The sequence below is a fragment of the Citrus clementina genome, unplaced genomic scaffold, assembly GCF_000493195.1.
Source record: "Citrus clementina cultivar Clemenules unplaced genomic scaffold, Citrus_clementina_v1.0 scaffold_5, whole genome shotgun sequence".
Classification (NCBI taxonomy): domain Eukaryota; kingdom Viridiplantae; phylum Streptophyta; class Magnoliopsida; order Sapindales; family Rutaceae; genus Citrus; species Citrus x clementina.
This window is the reverse complement of record NW_006262201.1, coordinates 42,185,819-42,204,877: the sequence shown is the minus strand read 5'-3', so window position 1 is coordinate 42,204,877 and position 19,059 is coordinate 42,185,819. Positions and strand designations below refer to the sequence as shown.

The 19,059-nt window shown below is 34.2% G+C and overlaps 2 protein-coding genes across 3 annotated transcripts; one reads left to right on the top strand and one right to left on the bottom strand.

Annotated features, from left to right (window-relative positions):
* The first annotated feature begins 8,331 nt into the window (after positions 1-8,331).
* Positions 8,332-11,719, top strand: LOC18041741 (CO(2)-response secreted protease). Of its 2 annotated transcripts, XM_024182931.1 has the most exons (9): positions 8,332-8,602; positions 8,693-8,952; positions 9,114-9,225; positions 9,364-9,883; positions 9,982-10,082; positions 10,202-10,444; positions 10,549-10,663; positions 10,778-10,988; positions 11,069-11,719. In XM_024182931.1, exons 1-9 carry the CDS (start codon positions 8,421-8,423, stop codon positions 11,644-11,646), a joined length of 2,322 nt encoding a protein of 773 aa, XP_024038699.1. In that variant the 5' UTR covers positions 8,332-8,420; the 3' UTR covers positions 11,647-11,719. The 2 variants fall into 2 exon arrangements, with proteins under 2 accessions (XP_024038699.1, XP_024038700.1); XM_024182932.1 differs by lacking the exon at positions 11,069-11,719 and having other exon boundaries at positions 10,791-10,962.
* A 4,953-nt stretch (positions 11,720-16,672) lies between these two features.
* On the bottom strand, positions 16,673-18,614 carry LOC18041740 (SKP1-like protein 1B). Its single transcript, XM_006435164.2, has 2 exons — positions 18,162-18,614; positions 16,673-17,065 (listed from the first exon to the last, which is right to left on the bottom strand). The coding sequence occupies exons 1-2, from the start codon at positions 18,462-18,464 to the stop codon at positions 16,892-16,894; spliced, it is 477 nt and encodes a 158-aa protein (XP_006435227.1). The 5' UTR covers positions 18,465-18,614; the 3' UTR covers positions 16,673-16,891.
* Between the last annotated feature and the right edge of the window lie 445 nt (positions 18,615-19,059).

Below are 19,059 nucleotides of genomic sequence, written 5' to 3'. Positions count from 1 at the left end.
GCCGTTAACTTTAACGGAAATAGTAAAATTAATTACAAAATAATATTTCTATCCGTACAATTAATTTACAAAATGACATTACTATCCCTAAAATTAGTTACAAAATAATATTTTTGCTCCTACTCGCTTATTTTTATTTTTTTAAATAAAAAATATATAAAATTAAATCTAAATCTAATTAACATGGCTTTTTTTAGTTAAATCAAACAAATTTTTTTTTAAAAAAAATTCTTGTTGAATCCAAATGATTTGTGAACATAAAGAAGCATATCTCTATGAATTTTAAAGCATTATATAAATCCAATATTTTAATCTCTTTGGCTTTATAAAAAAAATCTATTTTTTTCAATTTTTCCCTTGGTCGTTTAAAATTAATGACAAAAGTTAATGGAATGTCACCTTTTCGAGTATTTTTAAAACATGTCACTTTTTTAAAAACTGTCAAAACATGTATCATCCTGGGGTAATTAACCCTAATAATAGCAACAATAATAATAAACAAATAAATAAATAATGCAGTAGCATTCTCCATAAATATGAGAATATTGGTGATGATGACCCATTTTGTTGGCATCTTTTATCTAGTGTAATTAAGGGATGGGTAAAAACAAAAATTCAGTCATTGGGAAAAAAAAAATCAAACCGAATCAAATTAAAGTGAACTAATTTTAGTTTAGTTCAATTCATAATCCTTAAATTTTTTTGTTTTTATTCAACTCAGTTGGGTTAAAAAATTGAATCAAATAGTGCCCACCCACAAGTCATCCAATGCATTATTAGTAGGGGTGGCAAAATGAATAAACAAATGGTATTCGATTCGAACTTTAAAATAATTGTGTCAAAACACCGCTGATTTGAATTAAATTCTTTTAGTAAATGAGTATTCAATTCGATTCTTTTAATTGATTTAATAAAATTAATATACTAATAGAATCAAATCTAAATTTATTTACAATATGTTTAGCCATTATAAACGAATCAAATTGAATATGGATTCGTTTATAAAATAATAATTAAAAATAAAAACTAAACAAAATAAAATATAAAAATCACAAATTTAACATCTTGTAAAATACGAATAATCAAAATCATATCCTATGATTAAAACATCTAGTCATCTAAACACTAAACTACAAATCTTTAATAATACAAATAACAATAATTAAAATCCAAATTGAATTCACTCATTTATTAAATGAATCATAATAAATGAGTTAGTGATCTCAAACCTGAATGCTATTAGTTTATTCAGTGACTCAAATCAAATTCACCCACCTTTAATTAAACAAATTAATTTTTTTGTCAGACCAAACCTATTTAATTCGTATTGAATTAAATTAATAAACAACTCTCGATCTAGATAACCATCCCCAATTATCATGCATAGTTACAATCTGGAGAGTGGTGATGACAAAAGTGATTTTAAAGTTGAAGTGTTGACCCACAACCCCATCCCTTCCCCCCCCCCCCCCCCCAAAAAAAAATCCTTTTAGGAATTTTACAATTTTAACTTTTATTTTTTAAAATTACGTGAAACTATTACTCAGGTTACAACTCATATTAAATGATACTATAACTGATATTTATAATCAGATAATTACTGAGACTAGTTTACATTAAATCTTACATTCTAACACTCTCTAATATTTTGAGGGACGTCAACTTCACTCACATTTCAAAAGAGAGAAGACTATCATCACTCAAATTTGAAAAAAGAATTAAGTCCCTACAATACTTTTGTGAGGATTCGAATCACTACCCTCACAATCGTGAGGGAGCCACTCGGCGATAATTTTAACTTTCATTAAAACTATGTAAAGGGAAAATTTCAAATTTAACCCACACTCTAATGACAAATATTTTTTTAAGAAAGAAAAATCATCTTCATACCTACAATTTTTTTCTTTTCTTAAAAATTTTTGACAGTAAAATATCATATAAATCCTCTTTTGTTTTTTAAACCCAATTTTAGGAGTTTTAAATTGACAAATACAAATTTCACAAATTTTATATTGTAAGTTATAGCAATCAAAATCTTAAAGGGGTATTTGAAACTGTTTTTGGCAAAAAAAATTCTTGCAATGAGGTTTAAACAATAATAATAAAAATTTGAAAGAATGGGGTTTATGAAGAATAAGTTTCATTAAAGTTATCTTGTGACTAACGGAGGTGCTCAGAGAATTTTGTACTGTTCAAAATATTTTAATGGGATTAAAAAAAAGTGGGGGAAGATGAAGACGAAAGAGGAGGTTGGGCCGATTGGCAGTGGGCACCCCTCTACGTGCATCCGAATCTGATCATAACCTACAAAAGGCTGGCCCTACATTTGGGTCCACAGTATGATTTATGAAGTCTCTTTCAATATACTTTTCCATTGATCATAACGTTATTTGGTGGGCCCAGTGGGCACGTGATTCGGGGGCCAACTATTTGTCAAACTTCATCCTAAACCAATCTGAGGTGATTGGGGCCTAGGGTTAGAATTATAATTTCTGATAGGGTCGGAATTGTAATTTTAAATTGAGTAGTTATATTTCACCCTCAATTTATATTAAGATGGGTTATTTAAATTTATTAAAATACTCTTTACACTTATTTATTCTCTACATCTATTACAAAATTTTAAAATTTACTCTATGTGCCTACTTAAATACCAAATTACCCTTATAAACTAAAATCAAAGAAATTTCAAAACATTTTTTCCCCTCTTCTCTTGCACCTTCTCTGGTCATTGGATGATTACATCTCTCTTCCTCAATCAAATCATAATTCAACATGCTACATTTCAGAAGAATATTGCCAGTTTATTAATGTAAAGAGAATAAAATGTTAAAAAAAGAAAAAAAAGGGCTTCCAATATATATGAAGAAATTATTTTAGTAATCATCATCTATCTAACACTTATAGTTAGAAATCATAGTTTTTGTAGTTAGAATCTTATAATGATGACTGACATTGATAAAATTAGTTTAATGTAGAAAAATTGTTAATCCGAGTGTGGATGAGTAAAATTATTTGCTTTAAATTTATAACATCTTGTCCTTTGCAGTAAATTATATAGATGAGTTTTTTTTTTGTGATAAAAAATAAATGAGTGTAGAGAGTATTTTAGTGGGTTTCAAATAGCTTTATCTTTTATCTTACCATCGCCACTTTTTAATAAATATTATTTATTTTAAAATTGCTCTTATTGAAATATAAAATATAATTAAAAAAATTTTTTTTTTCTCTCTTAATAGATTAACTTCTCATTTCTAATTTCTGTCTCATTTGTGTAAGTGATCCACGACTTGAATCAAATATTAACACCTAATTAAATCATAAATTAAAATTAAACAAAATCTTAGATTATCACACGAGAGTTAAAATCAATATCATCAATAACAACAGAACCCAACATTTGTTCATAAAAATGAAACAAAATCGAACATTAAAACTCATTATCCATTGGTGAAGGTTATGGATTAATGGTGAAGAAGATGATTGCTAACGGTAGTGGTGGTGGTGATGATGAACTTCTTGTTGATGAAGTGGTGGGGATTATGATCAAAGAGGAGAGAGTGAGGGATTAAGAGAGAGAATAAAATAACATAAAAATAATAATTTTTCTTTTTAATAAGGGTAATTCTGAAAAATAATTAGATAAATTGAAAATAGAGATTTTTAATATAATTTAAGGAGTTAAATATCATTACTCTTTATGTTTCCAAAATTATTTTTTCTATATTTACAAAGATGTCGATGGACAAAATTATAACAATGATTCCGTGCTTAATGAAGCTTTTTTCATACTGTATGATGTGGCATTTTAGAAAATTGTCATATTGGTTGATCATTTTATCATCTCATTGTCACATTTTTTTTAATCTTTTTAAAAAGTAAGGGAGGGTGGGGAAGCCCAAATATAATTTTTACCCCCCTTACCACCCCCAATAATCAAACCCGGATTTTGGTAGAGGCTACAACTACACTACAACCAACCCGACCACCCCCTTGGGAGCTCATTGTCACATGTTGAATTATAAGGGAGCCACAAATATCATGCAAACTTGAATTTTAACTCTGTAAGTATAGTGTATAACACATATTTTGAATTTGTGAATTTTAGGATTTGAGTGTACTCATTAACATTTCTTAAATTTGAATTTAGAATTTCTATGTCAATTTATGCATTAAATAATCATATTTATTCAAATTGCATTAATATCATATTTGAGGGGATTAAAGTGGCATTTGTTTGTTTTATCTAGAATTTAAGTAAGGGAAAAAGTCATTCTCATCCATAGGGTTTCATGTAATAGCTCATTTCATCTTTACTTTTTAAAAAATAATCCAAAACATCCTTCTGTTAACTCATCGTTAGTTAAATATCGTTTGTTAGTAATTCATTAAGGGGTAAAAATGATTTTATCAAATCCCACTAAATAGGAAATATTGAAAAAAGATGAAAACTTTTATTTCAAGCAATTCTTTTTTCACTTTTTTTTTTATTTTGACAAAAGCCCTATAAACCCTAAATTTAAGTACCAAAAATATCACAATTTTCTTATTCATATAAGTATACTCTCTGATTGAACTGTAAAATGGCTTGAATTGAGTTGAAGATAAAAAAAATATTCAGCACATGCAAACACATAAAAATTCATGGTATTTTTTAGTTTTTCTTCAAATGATTTAAAGATATTGTGTTAATTACGGTTTGTTCCTTATGACAATTATTCAATGGCTATATCAAACTATATCATCGTTGATTTCATTTAAGAACAAGTTAATAAATTTTGCATATTTTGCAGTGTTATTTAATTGTGTAAAAAAATTATTTTAATATAGTTTGTATCACTTTTATGAAAAATCCTATTTTGTCCCCAATGAATTACTAGTTAACGGCTTTACACTAACGGTGAGTTAACGGAAGGATATTTTAGGCTATTGTTTGAAAAGTAAGGATGAAATGAGCTATTACATTAAACTTTAGGGATGAAAATGATTTTTTTCCTTTAAGTAATTATAACTTAATTGAAATTTGAATAATATGTTTATTTTTATTTTAAATCTGAATATAACATCTTAAAAAAATTGTTTAATATTTATTAATATTATTAACATTGTGTAGGTAGCAGGACGAACTTTCGAAGATTTCAATAAGATCATCCAATAACATCTCGTTACTAGGTTTAAATATTTTTTGAATTACTATAGATCTTATAATTATGCATGTGAGCCCGCCCCCCCCCCCCCCCCCCCCCCCGGTATGGACGATGTGGTATGTCCGACTTATATAAGATTTTTCAACTCAATCACTATCTCAAAGTTAGTCCGACTCATAAACAATATTAAATACAATAATATTATGCTTACTTAATTGAGATTTTTAGTTTCTATCCTAATTAATGTGGTAAAAGATATGTCACTTTTTCATTGGCTCAACTAATAGTCAGTTATTAATCTTTATAATTTCTAATTCAAATTGGTGAAACTTTATTAATAATAAATCAGTTGGAATTTAAACTAAGTATTTCAATTTAGTAAGCATAACATCACTGATGACTAGGTTCCACAAAGACTTTCTTGTTGGTATCAGTCTAAGGGCCAATTTGGTAATGATATACCTTTAAAAATAATTGTTGTTAGTTTTTCTATATAAATAGTCAATTATGAAGAAAATTAGTTAAACATTTTGTAAGTTTTTTAAAAGTGCTGTGAATTTTATAATCAATCATATGTATTTAGTAAATCTTAAAGTTGACTTGCTATATAAATAAATGACTGGAATGGATAAAATGTTGAATAAAACTTACCCACTCACACACAAAAAAAAATTTATTGGGTAAAAGTAATAATCTCTTAAAATTTAATGATTTTATTTTCTAATTGAATAAGGATACTTTTGGATTTTTATGATATTTATGAGAGAGTGTGTGTGTAGTTTGAGATTTTAAAGTGCGGGAAAGTTTGGGAAAATATATAAACCGTACAGTTTATACACTTTATATTTTAAGTCTCTTAAATCCTACGATTTTAAAACTTTCTCTGACTTTCACGTACTTTTAAATCCTGGACTAGATTGGGACTCTATAATTTTATTAAGTATAGAATAAATTGTCAAAATTAAATTTTAAAAATTTATTCCTTCCCTATTTTTCAAAATTTGTTGTAAGGTAAGGTGATTTTATTAAAAGATAATTTTTTAAAAATCAACTAAATACCATAATTAATTTTTAACTCCAAAAAATCACTCTTAAGCAAAGAAATCCCAAACGGGACCCTATATGTTAAATTTTGCTAAATCTTCTGTCTTCTTTTTAGATGAGAAAGTAAAGATTTCTACTTAATAAACTTTGAGAGTAACATCATAATCTAAGCTGGAAAATCCTCCATCCATAGAGCAGGGTTCTCAAATTCTAAAGCTACTTTAGTTGGAGAGTGAGCAATGGCATTACATCTTCTTGGAACATATTGAATTGATGACATATTCTGGTTCTCCAAGCTTGCTTGAATTTCTTCAATTCTGCAAGATATTTCAATATGCTACTCTTCCTTTTCAAAGAGAGCTCCACCACTTCTGTTGAGTCTGATTCAATTAGCTAGCATAGGCACACATATTGTTTGTTGAACAGCTTGAATACCAAACACCATTGCTTCCGCCTCCACACAGGCCACATTGCCTCGGTAACAAACTCTCTGAACCGTTGGAGCTATGATCTTGCCACTTCAATTTCTAATCACTGGCCCCAAACCTGCCATCAAATCTTGCATTTGAATAGCACCATCCACATTCACTTTGTACCAACCATTTGGAGGAGGCTACCAAGTTTGTTGGCTGTTTCGATGATGAATTGATACTTCTATGTCTTCTTCAAGTGCGTTAATTTCGAAATTAAGCCAGAAATGCTTTTATCTAGTTATTTCTGAGGCCTAGATAAACCTAGCAACTACTCCGAAACGCTTTTGTTTTCTAGGCCCAAGTCAAACCCACTTTAAGATCAGCTTTACCAGTCCAGTGATTGTTGTGTGGCCCTAGCCAATAAATACAGTAAGTAGCTGGACACTGTCAAAGTGTCAAGTTTATAATGGTTGTTGAATAATAATGTATTTGTATAAAAAAATCAATAATGATGTTTGTAATGAAAAGGATATAAAAATTATAAGAGATAAGAGAAAAATTTATTTCATAATGAATTTATTTCATTATAGTAATTTTTCTTTACTCTATAGTAATAGTGTATTATAATAGAAATTATAGAAAGTGGATTTCCACTTTCGGCAAATTATCTCAGGCTGAGGAGGAAACGAAAAATTTAGTGGCAAAAGTGGCGCACTCGTAGCAGCATGCATATTCATGAGCCACTTAAACAGAAGATGGAACTGCACTTTATTGCCCATTACGTGGGATTCCTTTAAAATCCCATAAACATTATCACACCACCAGTACATTGTTTTTGGTTGATTCCCGACCCAGTTTCTATTATCAAATTATCAAAATGGAAAGAATGATGATGTATAGGCATAGCCGTCGAGCGTGCCCTGAAGACATGAATTCTACATGTAATCAGAGTCCCTTTCTCTCTTTCTTAAAAAGCAGTATTACACAAGTGGATGCATGATCCTAAAGATAAGCACCGTGCCCAAAAGCATTTCTCCACATTGGCAGATTTGTTTGCCAAAACTTTCGTGTGGGGTTTTTATTAGCCAATTCATAGGATCGAAGACACTCATTTTGATTTAGAATATCCCACTACAATCTCCCACCAGCAAGAAGATGCTGAAGATTTGAAATTTCTTATTGTATATATGCATATATACGGTGAGTACATGGACACTTGATATAATTTTGCGATTCCTGTGAATGATATTGAATTTATGAATTAACTGATGAGATAGTAATGCGTTACTTTATTACTGAGCATCGTCGCCTAATAAATCACTACTCTCTCTCTCTCTCTCTATATATATATACACCCAAACAATCATGACACATTACAAATTTACTTTTGGAAAGCACACTAAAATACTCTTCCTACAATATAGGCCAGCAAAATGGCATGGATTGTTCAGTTACAAACAAAATCTTCTTACTATATATATTAGGGCTGGCTAGTTAGCTTAAGATGGTGACAGCAATTACATATAGAGTGCTTGCATTACCACTGAAATATCACCACCACCGCCAGCACCACCACTGGGTGGCATACATCGATCAGATAAGCAGCATCGCACTTTGTGTGGATATAATCAGCTTTAAGTCTGTGCATGGGTGATATTGCTCCACTCGCCACCTTATTCTCTCTCTCTCTCTCTCTCTCTCTCTCTCTCTATATATATATATATATATAGCACAGCATTGTCTGTGACCATTCCTTCTTAATTAATTCAAGTATACTAGCTGGCTACAGAGCATACTTGGTTGAATTAATTAAGCTATGAAAGGCCTTGTAGTTTTGTTTCCAGTCTTGTTTCTCTTCCTCGGTTCATTCTTTGGAGATGCTGCTGCAGCTCAAGGCAGTAAAAATGGTGTCTATATCGTGTACATGGGAGCAGCAGCTTCGGGAAAGGGTTCATTAAGGGATGACCACGCTCAGCTACTGGCCTCCATGTTAAAATGGTGAATTAATATCAAATCCAATATATTAATGAAGAGTTACAATTTAAATTGCTAGTTCGAATTAATTAATTTATCTTTTTTTTGAGATAGGAAAAAGAATTCCATCATACGGAGCTACAAGCATGGCTTCTCAGGCTTCGCAGCTCGTTTATCAGCAGAAGAGGCCCATGCATTGTCCAAGAAACCAGGAGTCGTATCTATCTTTCCTGATCCAGTACTACAACTCCACACGACTCGTTCTTGGGACTTTTTGAAGATTCAAACTGATGTATTGATTGATTCGGTCCCTAGTCCCAGTTTAAACTCTCAGGATCAGGAATCCGACACCATAATTGGCATCCTCGACACAGGTACAAACAATTACAATCGATAATCATATAATACATGAATTAGTTGCATAGTTTAATTTAATTTATTTCATTATTATATTTTTCTTTTGACTATATGTATGTATGTATATAAAATAAGCTGCAATTTTTAATACATATATGCATGGAATCGAACTTATAAGGTGTCTGGCCGGAGTCAGAGAGTTTCAATGACAAAGATATGGGTCCAATTCCAACACGGTGGAAAGGAACTTGCAATGCCGGAAACGACAACGTATCCTTCAGCTGCAATAGGTGATCAAAGTTTGAATTAATTATTTCATTGGATGAGACTAGCTTATACCTACTATCTACTTAATTACTCCGGGAGGTGTAAACAATGCAATAAATTATTTTATTTTATTTTTTTCCTGGTTATTATATCATCATCAGAAAGATAATTGGAGCAAGATTTTACGATATAGAAGATGACGTAGTGGCAAAGGGCCAATCACCTAGAGACATGGTAGGGCATGGCACCCATGTGGCGTCAACTGCGGCAGGACAAGCTGTGCAGGGTGCATCTTACTACGGACTGGCCGCTGGGACTGCCATAGGTGGGTCCCCTGGATCAAGAATCGCTGTGTACAGAGTCTGCTCACCTCAGTATGGGTGCACTGGCTCAAATGTATTGGCTGCATTCGATGATGCTATTGCGGATGGGGTGGATGTGCTATCTCTATCACTGGGTGGAAGCGCAGGAATCGTGCGTCCGCTTACCGATGATCCGATTGCATTAGGAGCCTTCCACGCGGTGGAGCACGGTATTACAGTGGTCTGCTCCGCGGGAAATGACGGGCCTTCCAGTGGATCAGTTGTGAATTTCGCACCTTGGATTTTTACTGTTGCTGCTTCAACCATTGACAGAGATTTTGAGTCTGATATTGTATTGGGTGGAAACAAAGTTATCAAGGTATTTATAATTTCATTTGTTAATCCAAACAAATATAATTGGGTAAGTATATAAGTTGTTACGTATTACTTATTGCAATAATATTGATACCACCTCAGGGAGAAAGCATAAATTTCTCCAATCTTCAGAAATCTCCTGTGTACCCACTAATTTATGCCAAGTCAGCTAAGAAGGACGATGCCAACGAAAATGCAGCAAGGTAAATGTAATGAGAGCTTATATGTAGTACAGGTATAGATGTATAGCAATTAGCTTTCTTGCAGACATCACATAATCGTACTAATTAATATTTTCGTCTTGAAACTAAAATACTATCAGGAATTGTGATTTGGATTCTCTGGCTGGAGCTTTGGTCAAAGGGAAGATTGTTCTTTGCGACAATGATGATGATATGGGCTCAGTAGTGGATAAGAAGGATGGGGTGAAGAGTCTTGGAGGTGTTGGTGTAATTGTTATTGATGATCAGTCAAGAGCAGTGGCATCCAGTTATGGTACTTTTCCATTGACTGTGATTAGTTCAAAGGAGGCTGCCGAAATTCTAGCTTATATCAACTCAAAAAGGTGATAAATTAGTTATTTGATTAATTTTGTTGTATCAATTGCAAGATATGTATGTTAATGTTTAAAGGTGCTTACCCATGACGAATCCGAAAAAAATTGTGTAGAAATCCTGTCGCAACAATATTACCTACTGTCTCGGTGACAAAATATAAGCCGGCGCCTGCAATTGCATACTTCTCAGCTAGAGGCCCTTCACCCCTGACAAGGAACATTCTCAAGGTAAAACCTTCTTATTAATCTCCCAATGACTGACTGTGCAAATCAAATAATCCTATTCCTCCCGCATAAATATATATATATATATATATATCTTATTGTTCTGATCCGATGCAGCCTGATATCACAGCACCAGGAGTTAACATACTTGCAGCGTGGATGGGTAATGATACGGGCGAAGCTCCAGAAGGCAAAGAACCTCCTCTATTCAATGTGATCTCAGGAACTTCCATGTCATGCCCACACATATCTGGAGTTGTTGCCGCCATCAAACATCAGAATCCCACATTTAGCCCCTCAGAAATTAAATCAGCTGTCATGACAACAGGTGAAAATCTGACGATCCAAAATGTAGATAATTTATCTTGAATCTTGACTGATTTGTAATAATCTTTTGCCAACCTGCAGCAACCCAAACGAACAATTTAAGGGCTCCGATAACGACAAATTCAGGGGCAGCAGCAACACCATATGATTTCGGTGCAGGGGAAGTTAGCACAACTGCATCACTACAACCAGGGCTGGTTTACGAGACCACTACTCTTGATTACTTGAATTTTCTGTGTTACTATGGGTACGATTTGTCGAAAATCAAAATGATTGCTACAACTATACCAAAAGATTTTGCCTGTCCGAAGGATTCCGGTGTTGATTCAATATCAAATATCAACTACCCATCAATTGCAGTATCAAGTTTCGATGGCAAAGAAGGCAGGACAATAAGTAGAACTGTCACAAACGTCGCGGGAAATAATGAAACGATCTATACTGTAGCTGTTGATGCACCTCAAGGCCTAAATGTGAAAGTGATCCCAGAAGAATTGCAATTTACAAAGAGTGGGCAGAAGTTGAGTTACCAAGTGACTTTTACGTCTGCCTTATCCCCGCTAAAGGAGGATGTCTTTGGTTCAATTACGTGGTCTAATGGAAAGTATAAAGTGCGTAGCCGATTTGTGGTAAGCAGTAAGAGCAGTAAGAGCTATTAGCTAGAGAGTGATGACTGGCGAGAGTATTGAATAAGAAAGACACGAAATTCTGTATTTTATATGTTTGAATGAAAGGATCTCAAATTAACAAATTCTGTATTTTAATTTTCCAAGTGAACTTGCAAAAGCCAAGTATTTACTGACATGTAATCCTCTCTTAATATTTTAAATCTAGTGAAAAAAAAAATCAGTTTAATTATAAATAAAGTGAAATAAATTAGTTTGATTACCAACATTAAAATTTAAAACTCAATTTTAACTATTCATTTTATGAAGAGATTAGAAGAAAAAAGACTAGGAGAGGATCAATGTTGGGAAATTTACACCAATAGCCATAAAAATTTTGGCTTTTTCCATCTTAACCCCCCAAACAAATTTCTATCAACATTAGCCATAAAAAAGCCTTTGAGACCAAAATACCCCTCTCTCTCATCTCTCCCCCAACAATCTCTCTTTCTCCCATCTCTCCCAAACCGAAGAACCTCCCATCGTCGGCGGCGTCGGCGGCAACTTCAGCAATTTTCATTTTAAGAAGTTTTATAATGTATCGTCTGTCCTGCTTCTCCATTTATCGTGTCTTCTTTACGGGGAATGTCATCAATCCTTCACAAATTAGAATAATATGTCATCATATCTCCATACGGATCTGCCAACATAACAGTATATATTGATAATATATATGTATGTATTATGTATGTATGTAATCATTCTCCGACCATCATCCCCGTGAGCGAATGATATCTCCGATCATGGCCGACGTAATCATCGTCCCAACCCGTAGGCTTTATCTGATGAAACGAAACCTCGAAACTACTCTTCTGCAGCACATGATTCTCTTCTTCTTGTTCTCGTTCCACCCGTGCAGCTTCATCCAACCTTTGATCTTTGCCCAGTACCGGCGCTTCGCGGCGTTGAAAGCCTCTTCGCCTGCTGAATCATTCTAGCGCATGACTTTGTGTGAGTCGCGTATATATTCTTCAAAGTACGTCGGAGGAGAAGAGAGAAGAGATGTTGCATGCCAAAAACATTGTTGTTCATATTACCATCATTTGTTCTATTCAGGAAGCCGAGATATTGAGATACAGCAGCGCCTTGGATGCCTGCGGAAGGCACGAAAATGAAGACCAGACCATGGCCTGGACGCTGGCCCTTGTATGGGGTGATGGAGAAGGTGAAAGAGGCTCCATTTGCCCCCAGTTTGCGTTATGCATGCGAAGAAGACGGCCAATTAGACTGCAAATATTTGCGTTATGCATGCGAAGAAGACTGCAAATATTTCAGAATATTTGCGTTATGCATGCGAAGAAGACTGCCGATTAGACGTGTGTGCATGTGATTGGTTGTTTTCCTCAAATCCTTTACAGGGCGAACAAAAGCAGTTCAGAGAATTAATCTTGTAATGAAGGGTTAATTTTTGTGCTATACTTGGATGGTTGAGGCTCAAACGGTGGCCCCAATAAATCGAATGCCATATTAGAACGCACCTGTCGCACCAACTTTTGGTGCGACAGGTGCCTGTCGCACCAACTTTTGGTGCGACAGGTGCCTGTCGCACCAAGCTTTGTGCGACAGCTGCCCGTCGCACCAAGGTTTGGTGCGACAGGTAGCCTGTCGCGCCAAGCTCTGTGCGACAGGCAGCCTGTTGCTTTTGGTTTGTAAAGAAGGGTAATTTGGGGAGAAAAGCGTGTGTTTGGCTAATGTTGATAGAAAAAAGTTGAGAGGATTAATTGTGAAAATAGTAAAAATTTTATGGTTATTTTTGTAAATTTCCCATCAATGTTTCACTATTACATCCCACAATGTTTCTCATTCTCCCTCTCTTTTTCTTATCACAAAAGTACATTATAATTTACACACATGAATGGTCCAGAAGGCTCTAAATGTCCAAAAGTGTTTATTCAAATTGGATGATCTCCTCTGACCAAACAATAAAAGCACATATTATGGACTTAGATCTTATTTAGTATTAAGATATTGTGGTTTAAAAATCATAGTTATTGTGAAAAAAAATTACAATTATGAAAATAAAAATTAATAGTATGTGCTAAGTATGATTATTAAATAATAATTTTGAAGAAAAAAAAGATTTTTTTTAACTATAAAGTATGAGATAAAATTTAATTTAGCTTTAAAAGGTAGAAGTAAAGATTTATTAAACACTTTAATCCTGCCTCAACCGTAACATCAAATAGAAACTAAAAATTAGACCCAAAAATCTTTCTCAGAATCAGACTTGCTTGCATAATAGATATGTAAGAAGCCTAATTTTGTTTTATACAGGAATTCGCCGACATAATCCTTTTAAAATTGTATGGATTACTCGTTTAAATAAATCTGCGCCAATGTATTATAGTGACCATACTACTTCTAATCAATTATCTCCACTGACCTCTCAAATTGGATACATCGGATAATCACTTTGGGCGGATGTTATATGCATTTAATAAGTGCGTACGTACATACAAATATACAATGTACGTCTCAGCTCGCCATCTTAGTATTATTTGTGCTGCTAACGTTGGCTGAGATGATGGTCTCTTAACTAAAGCCAATGCCGGATCAGGAAAGCTACCTAACTCTCGATTAAAACCAATTAAAGAGCTTTCAATTTTATTTTTGTTCTTCTTTCTATTCCTCATCTAATTTTTTTTGTAAATGCTGTCGTAGTTCAAGCAAAAAATAATGGTGTTTTATTTTGTGTGTATGGGAGCAGCGGCTTCAACAAATGGTTGGGATGAACATGCTCAGCGGCGGACCTGTGTGATAAAAAGGTAAAAATACACACGCACGCGAAGAAATTTCAACTTATTACAACAACCAAATTGACGACAATTTGGTTGAAATTCTTTGCGCTAGGAAAGAGGGTATACAGAATACAGTTTCAGCCATGGCTTCTCTGGGTTTGCAGCTCAATTATTCGCAGAAGAGGGACTGGCACTTTCAAAGAAACAAATGGTTGTATGAGTCTTTCCTAATCCACTAATACACAACTCCATGCATCTCGTTCTTGAGATCTTTTAAATCGCCTAACTGATCAATTGATTGACTTCATGTCCAATCCAAATTCTAAGATGGTGTCTGAGGGATCATACATTATAATTGGCATTTGACTTTCAATATCTACAATTGAATTATTAATACTCAGAATTTCTGTCAAAATTTTAAGTGAAAAATTTAAGTTGAACTAGCCCCTCTCATTAGTGAGTATTATTAGTGTTCAAAGAAGCTTGTCAATGATGAATTCCAAAATATCCACCAGAAATGCAGAGGCGACAGTTTTACCTACAGTACAGTCTTAGTGAAGAATTTATAAGCCAGCTCCTGCAATTGCATACTTCTCATGAAGAGGCCCTTCACTCCTTCCTGAGTCCTGACAAGGAATTTCATCAAGGTAAAGCTTCTTTCTGCCTGTATGACTAGACCAGAACAATCATTGATTACAGTCAAAGCTCCAGAACGCAGCCCCTCCTCTATTCAACATGATATCGGGAACGTCCATATCATGAACACATGTTTGCGGAATTGCTGCCACGATCAAATCTCAGAATCGCACATGGAGTCCCTCTGCAATCAAATGAGAGCTATCAGGACAACAGGTTACGATCTGACAGTCAACACGCATGATTAATTATGAATTTTAACTTAATGGTGTGCAATGTGAATGCCGTGCAATTAGAGTTAATAAAATCTCGCATTGAAAACAAGAATTTTTAAATTTGAAACCCGCTCATATAACTGGGAGAAAATTATGTCACCCTTAAATTAAATAATAATAACACCAAAAAAAAAAAAAACTTGTCGATATATGTAATACAATTTATCGGTTAACATGCAGCCCCGATAACGACAAATTCAGGCTCAGCATCAACTCCGTATGATTTTGCTACATAAGTCTTCCCAACAGCATCATTACAACCAGGGCTGGTTTCCGCGACCTCAAGTGTTGACTTCGTGAATTTTGTGTGTTACCTAGGGGATAATGTATCAAAATTAAAATCATTCCAAAATTAATTATTCCGGAAGGTTGTGCCTGTTCTAAGTGACATTCAATATCCAACGTCAACCACATTGCAATTTGCAATTTTAGAGTGTGTTTGGAAATGAAGTGCAATAGCTTTTAAACTACCGCTGTTGTGGAGTAAAAATTAAAAAAAAAAATTTACTAAACTGCCAAAACACAATTATAAGTGTTACAAAACACCTTAGTAGCTGAATTTTAACAGCCCAACTACCTCACCACACTCCCAAACGGGCTATCAGTGGGAGAAAAAAGAACGACGGTAGGTAGAACCATACAAAAGTTGCCCGTTGCCAGAGATAATGAAACAACCTACGCTGACAGTTGACACACCTGAAGGCCTACAAGTAAAAGCGAACCCAAAGAAACTGCAATTTACGAAGAATGGGCAGAAGTTGATTTACCAGGTGAGTTTCTCGTCTGCCTCATCTTCCCTAAAGCAAGATGTTTTTGGCTCAATTAGGTGGTCCAACGGCAAATACAAAGTGCGTAGCAAATTTGTGATGAGCAGTGTACGGGAGTAACGACAGTAAGAGCATTTAGCCAGGAACCAGTGAATAAGAGGCAAAAGAAATAAGGATTGCGTATTCTACATGTTTCAATGGAAAGATCCAGATAACCAAAAAAAACTTGTCAGATACACCAGTCAATGTAATTCCAAACCAAATTTCCAAGTGCACCTCTCAATTCACGCCAGACACCACTTAAAGATAAGACCACAAAACTGACACACAAACTGATGAACTCTGGCCAAAGTCACTAGTTGGTTAAGTACACCAGCATCACTCGTATGGCCTCTGTGCAAATCATCAGCCCTCGTGACACTCCAATGACTACATATTATATGCTGGGCTTTTAGCACAACATGGCTACAAAATCTTCACCTTTAGAAGGAACAACATGAACACATTATCTGATCCCTCTAAGTCAACAAGAGCATTGAAGCAACATATCTAAATTATGCAGCCAACAAGCTAGATAACAATCATTTAACATGAGAAAACAAACTAATGGGTACGGAAGAACATATACCATATTAACATCACTAACAAGATCCAAAAGGACTTCACAATTAATGATACAGAGAAGGTTGGGATGATATGACATTAAAACAATAATGGTTTGATGCTTTTACCAGCTAAAGACATTTGAGTCAGCAGCAACAACAAAAAGAAGGCAAAACAAAAAAGAAAAGACACAATTACAAATTGGTCATTTGAGATCCTTTCACTCAAAAGCCCACTGATTCTCCCGACGAACCTCTTCCTCCTCTTCTGGGGTAAAGTCGTTCTTGATATTGAATGTCTTGCGGATCTCCTCTGGAGTCTTTCCCTTAATCATGTCTGCAACAGTCTGGCAAGTTAAGTCCAGCAAGCTCTTGATGTTCAGGTAGTTTGCCGCCTAAAATCACAACACACAAAAATTCATGCCAGTAACAAAGTTGTTACTCACTTGCCAAACAAATTAAGCAGATAAGACCTAAAAATACAGAAGCTTGCAACTTAAAGAACAAAATAGTGTTTCAAGAAGTGAAAGTTTGATAAATGCCTCCATGAAAATTCATGCCAGTAACAGAGTTGTTACTGACTTGCCAAACAAATTAAGCAGATATGACCTAAAAAAAAAATGCTTGCAACTTAAGGAATACACAGTACTTCAAGAAGTGAAAGTTTGATAAATGCATTTTTCCCAGATACAAGTCATATAATCAACCAAATAACCAGCATCAATCAAGTTGCAAACTTCACAGATATCTAAAACTCTGAATTTTACAAAAAATTATACGGATAAATTACGGCACTGAAGTAACCCTCCAGAAAAGCTCGAACAACCTTCAACAAGAGGGTGCCTGTTCCCAAAATCGACACAGGTATGTAGGTAGAGAATACCTAGGGGAGTAAGACAACTCTCTCAAAAGAACTTGTCAAAATAGCCGCGTAATTTCAGTTTGGGAGAATACTACATATTACCTCAGAGTTACTGCAGATACAATTTTTAACTAGAAGGGATTCCTTCTCAGAAGAACCTTCTTCGCATCATAGACAGATGGGAGTTCCAATTTTCAATTTAGTATATAAACAGCATAATCATATCTGCTCGTACTTATAAGTTTCCCTTTCACCAATGACTGCTTTCAAATAGAGTAATTACCAAAGTGCAAAATCATTACAAAGAAAAAAAAATCTAATTCATAACCCATCCTTCACTTCATTAGATTTCTAACTAAAAGGAACTAACAATTCTGATTAAGAATCCATATTTGACCTAAAAGAAAAACTTTTCAGGATCCAATGCAGAATACAAACGTCCTATTAACAATCTTAAAACAGGATCATATATCTGACTTTACCAATTAAGTATATTAAGGACTACGACAGTAAATTAAAAAAAAATCCCAAAATTACCCAAAAAACAAAACCTAGATACGAATTCAAGATCCCTAAGCACAAATCAAAACGAGCCAATTGATAATTAAGGAAAGAAAAAGAGGACTAACAAGAATAAGATCAAAGAGAGTGGCCTGATCGACTTTGACGAAATCGGTATCCCAAGCCTTGAGATCATCATCGACGCCGCTAGTGGCCCGATCGTCGGACTTAGATGCCTCGACGTGCTTCTTGCAGTACTCGATGACCTTAGAGAGGATCTTACTGGTAACGTTAGGCAAAGGGATTCCGTTGTCGGCGCAATCGTCCTCAATCATATGCTTGATCGTCTGCGATTCCAACGCCACTGCTTCATCGACCTCGAACGCCTCTCCATCCGAGCTCTTCAGCGTGATTTTCTTACTCGTTGACATTCTGATCGATCGATCCAACACACTCTTGAAACCCTAACTTTCTTGATATTTATTATATTTATATATAAAAGGAGGATAAAGATGAAGAGAAGAGAAGAAAAGCCCTTCGAAAAGGTGTCTGTTCTCGGAACGGACAACTAACAAAATGCTGCTAGTTGATGCGATTTATTAATTAATTATAAACTGGGTAATTACATACGGATCCTTCTATTTGTCTTAAATTTAAAAAAATTCAATGATTTGATATAATCCTAAATAAGCTTATTCAAAAACAAGAATATTTTTGTTTTGTTTATTTGGTTGGAAGTCTTGCCCAACCTTTTAATTTGTTATCTTTGATGTATCTCTAAAATATGGGTTCAGCTATGGTGCAACTGTGGTACCATACCACAGCTGCACCTAACTATTGAATTCAGTTATAGTACATGTGTGCAGTTGGATTCAATGGTTAGGTGCAGTTGTAGTATGGTACCACAATTGCACCATAATTTTATCCTTAAAATATATACTATTTTATTAAAAAAAGAAAAAACAAACAAAAAAAGGTTCAAACCTTTTCTTAAGGTACAACAGTGAAATTTAAAAAAAACAACAG

What these genes read in the sequence shown, in the direction of transcription:
- LOC18041740 (XM_006435164.2), bottom strand. Translation starts at nt 18,464, where the DNA reads ATGTCAACGAGTAAGAAAATCACGCTGAAGAGCTCGGATGGAGAGGCG. An exon ending in CTCTCTTTGATCTTATTCTT is followed by an intron (nt 17,066 to 18,161) that starts GTTAGTCCTCTT and finishes TTGTGATTTTAG; the next exon opens with GCGGCAAACTACCTGAACAT.
- LOC18041741 (XM_024182931.1), top strand. Translation starts at nt 8,421, where the DNA reads ATGAAAGGCCTTGTAGTTTTGTTTCCAGTCTTGTTTCTCTTCCTCGGT. An exon ending in GTATCCTTCAGCTGCAATAG is followed by an intron (nt 9,226 to 9,363) that starts GTGATCAAAGTT and finishes TATCATCATCAG; the next exon opens with AAAGATAATTGGAGCAAGAT. An exon ending in ATCAGCTGTCATGACAACAG is followed by an intron (nt 10,989 to 11,068) that starts GTGAAAATCTGA and finishes GCCAACCTGCAG; the next exon opens with CAACCCAAACGAACAATTTA.